General features: G+C 31.6%; 1 protein-coding gene across 1 annotated transcript; it reads left to right on the forward strand.

Annotated features, from left to right (window-relative positions):
* Positions 1-8,934: 8,934 nt before the first annotated feature.
* On the forward strand, positions 8,935-10,927 carry LOC141702742 (uncharacterized). Its single transcript, XM_074506367.1, has 4 exons — positions 8,935-9,226; positions 9,347-9,774; positions 9,858-10,103; positions 10,550-10,927. The coding sequence occupies exons 1-4, from the start codon at positions 8,935-8,937 to the stop codon at positions 10,925-10,927; spliced, it is 1,344 nt and encodes a 447-aa protein (XP_074362468.1).
* Positions 10,928-11,572: the final 645 nt, after the last annotated feature.

Below are 11,572 nucleotides of genomic sequence, written 5' to 3' on the forward strand. Positions count from 1 at the left end.
TTTTTATAATGTTATTATTTCTAGTTTTAAATATATTTTTTTTCAAAATATTAAATTCTATAATTTTTCAAGTTTCTTATATATATATATATATTTGAGTTAAGTTCTATTGAGTCCTTGTTTTTAGCTGTACGTGAGTCCATATATGTTTTGCAAGTAAAATAGTATAAAAGAAAATTGTAAAATGTATTATAGTGTGAATCATGTTCTACAAATATCACTATTTTAATAAATATCTTGCAAATCTCATACATTTGACAAGTTGAATATTGTTGAATATATGATTTTATTGAACATGATCAGTTTGAAAAACATACGTATTCACGATTCAACTTGCTAAATATTAATGATCTAACACCATAACACACGTTTATATCGCGTAGTTTATTACTTTAGTTTTTAAATTATTAGAAATATAAAACCTAAACCATTAGATTGGATTTGTAATATAACGTTAGGATTTTGGATTTCAGAACTCCACAAAAAATAGGGACTTTATGTATATAATTACTTATAATAACCATATCAAATTGAATAATATAAAATTTAGCATTTGTCTCACAAATATTTGAATAGAAATATATCTTTAATTAAATAATATAATAAATAAACTATTTTTTAATTTTTTATAAAGAAGCATCAAATGTCTTACCATTTTTCAAATAACATGTTAATGAAAATTATTAATTTTACTTTATAGTTGTAGTTTAATTTTTTCTAAAGAGAATGAAAAAAATAGAACTTTAGGAACACCTCTTTATAAATTCACCATCATTGAATAATATTTTAAACCTAATTTTTTGAAGTGAAACATTAATAAATAAATCGATTTAGTATATTTTTGTAGTTTTAACGGAGTTTGGGACATCTAATGTCAAATTTTGAATATATTTAAATATTGGGTCAAGTTTCAAATGTAATAATGTAAAATCAGTAACTTAGTAATTTTGATACAAATATCAATTGATTTGATCGTATAAAAACCTCAAAATATTAATTTTTATTAATACATATTATAAAAAATTATCCTTATTGGAAAGGTATTCTCGTCAAACTCGTAATTTAAATTTATTAAACCTAGATAGTGACGATGTATTTTCAGTTGGGTTATGTAGATAAATTTTAAGTATTTTTTTAAAATGGGTAAAATTCTGATTTTGAAACTAGTAATTTTGATACATATTATCAATTGACTTGATTTTATAAAAACCTCAAAAATATTAATTTTTACCAACATAATACATCACAAAACTTTTCTTTTTTGGTAAGATTTTCTATTCGAACTCATAATTTGAATTAAACCTAGGTAATGACAGGATATTTATGGGCAGGTCATTTAGTCAAATTTCGAGTATTTTTTGAAAAAATGGGTCAAGTTCTAATTTTGAATTCGAAATACACTAATTATAACTTATCTAGATCTGTGGTACACATATATATTATTTATATAAATGTATCTTTTTTCAACATATAAAAAGATAATCATATGTACAATTTATTTTTTATTAAAAAATGTATAAGACATACTTTTCAAATTAAAAATTGTTTAATAAATGAGGGAATGATCCGTTTATGTACTATACTTAACTTTATATCTGAAATTCAATTGTTTAAAAGTAACTCTACAAATATTTTAGTAATCGTATTTAAAGTTAAATAAATTATCACTATTTACGACACTTACATACTATGTGTATGATAAAAAACTTAAGTAATAGTGTGGTGCGGTGGTAAGGTGATGTGCTTCTGAATGTAAAGACTCGGGTTCAATTTTTCCCAACAACCCCTCTTATTATAAATACAAGAGATATTTAAAATTGTCTGAACATTAATTTTTGTTGTATTTACAAGACATTAGCAATATTATTATTGAAGTTGCTCCAGTAATGGTAAGATTATGGTCGTGATTAGGGGTGTAATCGAGTTGAGCCGAGCCGAATACTGCCAGGCTCGGCTCGAGCTCGATTAAAATAGTTCAGGCTCGAGCTCGATCGAGCCTTTAATTTCAAGTTCGAATATCGGCTCATAAAAGGTTCGGTAGGCTCGAGTTCGGCTCGAAAGCTCAAATTAATTCACTAAATATTAACATAAAACTCGAATATGATCGGTTCGACTCGAGTTTGGCTCGAATTCGACTCGATAAAAATAAATAACATATAATATATATTAAATATTTACATAAAAATATATTTATAATAAAAAAAATTATAAATAATAGAGGTTCGATAAGGCCCGCGAACCTTACGAGCCGAATAATTTAAAGCTCGAGCTCGGATCGAATAAAAATTTGAAAAGTTCGAGTTCGAGCTCGGCTCGATTATTTTCGAGCCGAATTCGAATTTTTTACGAGCCGGGTTCGAGTAGTTCACGAACAGTTTGACTCATTTACACCCCTAGCGGTGACTAAGCCCTGCCATAGCAGGGGTCATAATGTGTAATCGCAAATCCCTTATATTCTTCCCCTAAAATAAATAAATAAACATGCAGGCTTGTCCATTAGAAAAATAAACATGCAGGCCTAATTACTCTGCGAGCTATCAATGAAGCCGCATTCTTCCTAGTCAAAACTTAAGTTTGCAGTTGGTCCGAAATTTAATTATCAAGAACCCTCGCTCGTGGCTCCTGTGTGCCAGTATTCTAATATATGATTATTAGAGAATGTTTGCAGGCCAACTAATAACTTTTCAAATACTTATATTAAATTGTGTTAATTACGTGAACAAAAAAATTCTGATTCTGACTGAAAGTTTACGAGTTCTAGGAAGGCACATGCACATTTTATTTATTGATTTCGATTTCTGCAGTATCTAGTTTGGTTTTGTGATTTGACTAATTTCAATAATATATTCGTTTCAGCATTAAGCTAATTAATAGCTCAAATATTCGAACTAGCAACATATACAATTTAGCAATGTCTCAATTTAGTAGAAGTTCGTGATACATGTGTTGTTTAAAGTATATAGCAAATAAACAAAACAAGCGGAGCCAGAGTTTTATCGGGTATTATTGCGAGCCGCGTCAAATATTGTCAGAGTCGACTATATCTATAAAAATTCGGATTCTAATTTGCAAAATATTTAATTTCCTGATTTTAAGATCGAAATTCAGCTCGTAAAAAAAATGATAAAATAGAGTTCTGCTTAAAAACTCGAATCAATTTCACTATATATTGATAAAATATAGAAACATGATTGATTCAGCTCGGATTCGATTTAATTAAATATATAAAATATTAATAATATATAAAATATTTATATAAATATATAAATATATAAATATAATAAAAATATTAAATATAATAGAGACTCGATAATACTCGTGAACCTCAATTACAAGTCGAGTAATTTCAAATTCGAGTCCAATTCGGGAAATAATTCGAATACCTTGACTTCGGTACGATATTACCAAGCCGACTACCAATATTTTACAAACCGACATAATTCACAAACGGTTTGTCTTATTTACCCATATAGTGCGAAACTAACAGCCATTAACCCTTTTTTCTAACGAACCCAGTTCTTTCTTGTTACACAAAAAATGCGTTCGAGTTCAAAATTACGCGTTAATGAATCAAATTGCACTCGAACTTTTATTGAATAAAAACGAGCTGAATCACATTTGTACCCTTACCACTTACTCCCGAGTTTTAATTAGGAAGGAAAGCAAGTGGTGGGTGAATAAAGTAGTTTCACTTACATTCATATTTGTGCTCCCGAATTTTTAAAAGGAGCGAAAACAAGTGATAATTAATGGAAATTTAACAAACTTTCATTTCAAAACTTTCATTCCAAAAATGGGATAAAAGTATTTTACCTTCTTATCATTTACTTCTTTTCCTTTAAAAAACTCGGGAGTAAGGCCTTAAAGAGCCCTGAAAAGAAAATTCTCACGTACAAAGTGGTTTAAACGCCTCGACCCAACTAATGATCGTTTTTTACTCAACTCAAAATCAAATATTAATCTATTATCCTGAAGGAGTCACATATATTGTAATTCTAAACTTTTAAGTGCTAGGAGTATTTTGAAAAGTCAGACATATATGCAAGGTTTTTTAGGATTTTAACGAGCTCTTTTTCATTCACGTACGCCCTTACTTTAAGAACTCGAACTTGACACGAATGAGCTCGAATTTGTGCAGGAACGTAAGCTCTACATGCAGTAACATATATCATATTTGTTCAGTGGTGCTTCCATATAAAAAATTGATTTTGTTATTTATAGATATTATTTATTACTAAATATGTGCTAATCTAATTTATATTTAATTTCTTAACACACGTATTAATACATAAAAATAACAGCTATGTCTGATAGAAAATTTAATTCTTATTTTACATCCAAGTTCAAATTCTAATTTATTTTAATTTGATATAGGCATTAGGAATAATAATTATATGTGGATATCATCTATTATCTATTATATCTATAATACTGCAACATCAAGTTTTGGGAAAATATTTTATTCATAATTACTATTTTACCCCTGTATTTTATTAAATATTAAAATTTGTTGCTTTGGATGGGAATCGAACCCAAGTCAACTATTTGTAAGTTTAGCATATCAACCACTTGAGTTAGTGACATAATTGTGTAATTTTTGATAATATTAAGTGTTGAGGTAGATGTTATTTATTTACACTGTGTCTTACTCTATATTTAATTTGATATTTATTTTAATATATCTATAAAATATAACGATTTGAGACTTTATTAATTAACTCATTTCTATATACTAGCTTTATATTAGGGAAAAACAACAAAGAATACATGTATTTTAATTGTACAACTTTTTATTTATAGTTAAATTTAGAGTTCATAGACAACTTTAATAAAAAAATTCGTTTTAAACCCAAATTTCTTGTGTAACATAGCCAACTTATTCTAATCAACGAATCGAAACATCATCTTCGAATCATAGTAATTTTAAAAATATATTTTTCTCCGTAACCATCGAAGCATGTTAGCCTCTTTATACGAATTTTATAAAAGAATAATGTAGGATATTCATAAGCATAAAATATACAGTATCGATAGACGAACATTCGATAAATAAATAAACTCATCAAATAAATTAATAATCTCGGTAAATAAAAAAATTACATTCCCGAATGTATTCATTCATCGAGATTTTATTGTACACGTTTGTGACTGTTCTAGGGATGAGCAAACCCGGACAAAAAACTGAAACCGAAATCAAGACCGAACAAAACTGAACCAAACCGCACCATTAAAAATCGAACTAATTAATAACCAAACCAAATAAAAACCGATTTGATAATATGGTTGCGGTTTGGTTTTAATATTTTTTAAACCGAATACAAATCGACCGAACCAAACCCTTCACAAATTTTCGACACATCTGTAATTCACAAGTCAATTGATTACCCTCCATTTTCATTACTTTGGTAATTTAGTTGATTACTTTTTTACCATTAAAATTGACGTATAATTTATATATGTCTTATAACACAATCAAATAATCATGTTTATCCCAACAAGAGCAAAATGGCAAGGGGATAGGCCGGTACAAAAATAACTCGGTACTTTTTTTAGTCATCTATGGAAGAAGGTCGTAAAGAAATAGATTTGAGACGAAAAGATTTAAAAAAGAAGATTTTTCTCTTTACTAAAATATATGTATATCCATTCACGATCTTATAATAAGAGCAGAGGATCATTCCCTATGAATCGATAATTAGTTAAAAATTATGAACATAAAATCATATTTATGAATAAATAATTTAGAATCAATCTATACCCCCGTAAACACATAATACGTGACGTCGAGTATGCCCACGAATTGCATGGGGGAAGTAATTAATACAGTTGATATTTGAACATGGTGAGAAGATAAAAAAAAACTCTTAAAACAACGCACATAACGATCATCGCCCATTTCACGATAATTTTAAAATTTTCATTACTGTTAAAAACTAAAAACATCTCGGTATGAAATGTTTAGCTACCATCATTAATAATAATCATACTCTACTTCAATGATTTGGATCAATTCTTATTGCGTAGTTAATTCAAATCATTTATTTTAAAGAGTAAAATGTTCGATAAAGAAAATTAAAATAATATTTTCCTTTATACTACAATCACTTTGAATATTACACGTTCTTACATATTTTTTTTATAAATATAACCATATTCTTCGGCTACAAATATTTGTAAAATATATATTTATTAAATATTAAAATATTTAAAAATTAATAGATAAGAATTGCCCGTGCCTTGCACGGGTTTAGGAGCTAGTTTTCCTAATACATCAAAAAATTCAAAAATAACTAAAATATGACACATATCAATCAATCAATCAACCGTAATCACTACATATCGCCTAGAACAGTGTCTGAGCAGGATATAGTGTACGCGGCATTACCCTCATTCTAAAAAATGAAAATTCTGTTTTTTCACAATACCCCAGTTTAGGTGTGTGTATATATATATATATATAAATTGATATACAATAATGCATGAAAGTACGTAAAAAGTAAGCGGGGCAATATATTGGCCCATATTTTTTTTTTCACATAGGACTTACCTATGTCGTAAGAATCATCTTCCTCCTTAATTCTTAATATCCTGGCCAAAAACTTACACTCGTTAACATATTCAAGATTTAGCCGGAACGTTTTTTCTTAATTACAATAAACACCAGACACAAGAATTAAGAATTTACTCAACCCCTAGTGATATTTGGAATGAGCACCCGAACTGGGATGGAATTTCGAAGAGGGCAAAAACACCGATGTTATACAGTCAAATTGTGGGGCGTTTATGTCTTCTTCATTTAAATTGACCAATTAACAAAATTTATTATAAGTGTCGTCTGCGAAATTCTAACCTTAATTCACGGAAAACATGTAGGGCATATTGAAATGGGACACATTACACATATATATATATGCGGTAAATCCAAACCCGAACTCGGCCGATTTGTATCTGGTTTGGATTTATCCCAAATCTAAAAAAGTTGGAAAATAAACTCGAAATCCGAGAAAAAAAAAGAGAGAAAATAAGTTAGTCTGCAAAACTGAAAATTTAGGATGACATAATCATATGAACCTCGAGTCACAATTATATAAGGGTATTTGTAAAAGGAAAAATATTATTTTCAGAGTAAGTTTTATGTTTTCATAGCAAAACCTGAGTGAAAATATCAAACTCCCCCTGCATTTATAATAAACATGTCTCCAAAAGATTAAGACAAGGATAATTTGGTAATTTCATATTTCATTACTCTGAAAATAAAAAAAATGCTCTTAAATTAACATTTTCCTTTTAAATATTTAAGAAACGTTTTATGTAATAAAAAAATTGAAACCTTAAAATGCTAAAAGGGAAATTAGGTCATAAAGAAAAAAAAAGTAAAAGTCTCAAAGCCTTCAAATGCTAAAAGGAAAAATAGGTAATAAAGAAATATAAAAAAAAACATTGTACGACAGATAAGTTCGTGAATTTCAAAACACAAATATAATACAGTTAATATTCTATATATGGAAGGAGAGTCATACTCCAATAAAAATCAAGTTAGAATAAAAATTAGAAATTAGTACTTCGTCCATCCTATTTTAATGGTTCATTTTGCAAAATAAAAAAATTTCAAAATATTTGTCATGTTCTTTAACCCATACAAGATATATAGTTTCAATATTAACTAAAACACCCTCTAACTATATATGTTTTTAAGTCTTGTTCATATGTGACAAGTTTCTTAAGTCTTGTTCGTAGGTGACAAGTTAATCTGATATTTTAGTTTGGTTAATATCATGGCAAATCAATATCAAAAGTTGGAGGAACTATATTCACGGTTAACAATCAAGGAGGAAGAAACAGAGGGAATAGTTTTAGAGGTGGATGAAATAGCAGTGAAACCTACTGAGTTTGTTTTAATAGGACGTTTTCTAACAGAGAAGAATCTAAACTTCAATGCTATGCAGAATGTAATTGCATCGTTATGACGGCCGAAGGAAGGCATAGAGGTACATGATATAGGTGGTCAAAGGTATATATTCATTCTTTATCATATCATGGATGTAAGGAAAGAACTGGAGGGAGGACCATGGTCCTTTGAACAAAATCTATTGGTGTTACATAGGCAAGTAGACGGAGAAGATCCTTAGGCGGTACAATTGTTGGAGAGTGATATATGGATTCAGGTGCATGATTTGCCGAAAGGATTTGCTTCTGTGAAAGTGCTGGAAAATGTGGGGAATTATATAGGGAAATATGTTAAGTCTGATAATGCAAACTTTAAAGGAACCTGGAAACTATTTCTTCGTATTAGAGTTACAATTAGAGTTGATAAGCCATTAAAACGTCGTATGAAGATCAAGAGGGAGGGAGGTAATTGGAGTTGGGTTAATTTTAAATATGAACGGCTTAGTACGTTTTGTTTCGTATGTGGAATTCTAGGGCATGCTGAGAAAGATTGTGTAGTAGTCTATGCAAATCCAGATCGAGAAATAGACAGGGCGTATGGACCGTGGATGCGTGCTCAGACAAGAAATTCTCAGGCTAATGCAGGGGCAAGATGGCTCAGGAATTCAATGGTGATGGCAGCCGGAGAAGGTAGCAGTAACAGATTCCAATCAGCTGATGCAAGTGATGTGGCTGTTACGGAGGAGTTTGTTGAGATTGATGGGAAAATTAGCAAGAAAAGCGACAATGATTTTGGGGTAATAATTAAGCCTAATTCAGTTGCAGATAAAGGGAGGAAATCCAAATTCAAAAACAAAAAGATGTGATTGTTGTAGATCCAAAGAGGAGACGTATAGAAGATGGCATGGGCTCCTACACTGGGCCAAGTCCAATGTCTACTGATGGGCTTGAAAAATTAATGGGTAATGAAAACCAAGTAGAAATAATGGAGGGCAGTTCAAAAAACTTGCTTACGGCGGGACCTGTGGACCAGGCCCGCCAAGTAAAATGAGTATCCTTGCGTGGAACTGTCGTGGGCTGGCCAACCCACGAGCAGTTAGGTTCTTAAAAGAATTGGTAAAACAATTCAGGCGGAGTTTAGTATTTCTTTCAGAGACGTTAGTTGAAAAAAGTAGAATAGATTATGTGGGTAAGCGATTAGGTTTTTCTGAGAATTGGGTGGTAGAAACAGGGCATCATGAAGGAGGGTTGTCGTTATTATGGAAAGATGGTAGTAAGGTGGAGATCAAGGGATCGTGTGAGAATTTTATAGACTTTGAGGTTTATGCTGAACAAATAGGTAAATGGCGATACACAGGCTTTTATGACTATCCGGAGAGAAACAGAAGACAGGATTAATAGGATTTGCTGCGAAGTTTAGCACATAACTCTGATTCCTATCTACCTTGGTGTGTGTTAGGAGACTTTAATGATCTAATGTATGCAAAAGAGAAAGTGGGGGGACGTATGCATCCAAGGGCTTTATTAGATGGTTTCTGTAATGTTGTGGAAGAATGTAGTCTTTGTGATTTAGGATTCACAGGTAGCATGTATACATGGGAGAGGTTCCGAGGTACTAATAAATGGGTTCAAGAACGGCTAGATCGGGGCCTAGTTAATGATGAATGGAGGCGAGTTTTTCCGGATGCAGAACTATGTATGCTAGATGTGTCTACTTCAGACCATCTTCCATTGTTGCTCCAACTACATAGGAGGGTTTATGTACCTAAGAAAAGAAGGTTTAAGCTTGAGAATTTGTGGCTTCGGGAGAAAGATTGTATGCAGATTGTGGAGTCGAGTTGGAATGAAATGCATCATGCAGATATCCTGTTTAAGATTAACAAATGTGTAGTTAACTTAGAAGAATGGGGGGGGGTGTTGTTAAGGAGTTTAAACAGAAGTTGTTGATGGTAAGGAAGGATTTACGGCAGTTTAGATCTCGTAGAGATGCGTATGGGGTTGAGAAGTATAATAGGGCAAGAAACGAATTTCATGAGCTGTTGAAGAGACAGGAAATTTACTGGCAACAAAGGTCTAAACAGTTTTGGTTGAAAGATGGCGATCAAAACACTCGTTTCTTTCACAAATATGCCTCAAGTCGTAGGAGAAATAACACTGTTACTAAGCTTAAAGATAAAGATGATAATTGGCGAGATGACGTTCATGGTGTACAGCAGGTTATTATGGAGTATTTTGAGATCTGTTTACTACATCTGGAAGTACGGAAGGATTAACAGAGCGGGAGATAGTGCCTAGAATTACAGAGAAGTAGAATGAGTTGTTGCTAGTACCAGTTACAATGGATGAAGCTAAAAACGCAGTTTTTTCTATGCATGGGGATAAATCACCGGGACCAGATGGTCTAAATCCTACTTTCTATCAGTCTTTCTGGCATATAGTGGGTGTTGACGTCATGAGATTTTGTAATGAATTCATTATGGAAGGGGTGCTACCATAAGGAGTTAATCATACCTTAGTGTGTTTAATCCCAAAAACTAAGCAATTAGAAAAGATGCAAGATATGAGACCTATCTCATTGTGTAACGTTTTATTTCGTGTGCTATCCAAAGTGCTGGAAAATCAGTTAAAACCTTGTTTAATTTCGATTATATCGGACAAGCAGAGTGTTTTTATTCAAGGAAGGCTTCTCACAGATAATGCTTTAAAGGCGTTTGAAATAAATCACTACATTAAGAGAAAGACTCAAGGAAAACAAGAAGTTGCAGGGCTAAAATTGGATGTATCAAAAGCCTATGACAGACTTGAGTGGGGTTTTTTAGAGCTTATATTAGCTAAGTTTGGTTTTTCTGGGGATTGGATAGCTCGAGTTATGCTTTGTGTTAAAACCGTGTCTTACAGTTTTATACATAATGGGGAGATTTTTGGAAACATTAAACCGGGACGAGGGTTGAGGCAATGTGACCCCATTTCACCATATTTGTATATTATGTGTGTGGAGGGGTTGAGTGCAATCATTAGAAGAAATGAAGTTGCTGGTTGAATCCATGGATGTGTTATAGCTAGGGGCACCGTCGATTTCACATTTACTGTTTGTTGACGATTGTTACCTATTTGACCGTGCTAATGAGGTTTAAGCGACAAATGTTAAATATATCTTGTTACAGTATGAAAGAATCTCAGGATAAATGATAAACTTTCATAAATCAGTGATCAATTTTAGTCCCAACACTGGAAGATTGGAACGGGAGGTAGTGTGTCAGAGGCTGGGTATTAGGGAAGTTCAGGATCTTGTACATTATCTAGGAATTCATATGCGTAAAGGGAGAAAAAAAGGCCAAGCATTCTAGTTCGTAAAAGATAAAATCAAGCAGAAACTTCAAGGATGGAGAAGTAAGGGTATTTCTAAAGCAGGTAAAGTTACTTTGCTTAAAACTGCAGCTCAATCAGTATCAAATTTCTGGATGAGCCCTTTTTTTATACCAGAGAGTGTATGCGATGATATTGAGAGGTTAATGAATTCTTACTGGTGGGAAAATGGTACTGGGTCTACTCAGGGTATTAGATAGAGATCGTGGAAAAGACCGTGTGTTGTAAAAGAAGGTGGAGGCTTAGGAATGAAGGAGCTCTATAAATTCAATATTGCAATGCTGGCAAAACAAGGCTGGAGGTTAGTTAACAATGTCAA

Source organism: Apium graveolens, unplaced genomic scaffold (genome assembly GCF_009905375.1).
Source record: "Apium graveolens cultivar Ventura unplaced genomic scaffold, ASM990537v1 ctg5605, whole genome shotgun sequence".
Taxonomy (NCBI): domain Eukaryota; kingdom Viridiplantae; phylum Streptophyta; class Magnoliopsida; order Apiales; family Apiaceae; genus Apium; species Apium graveolens.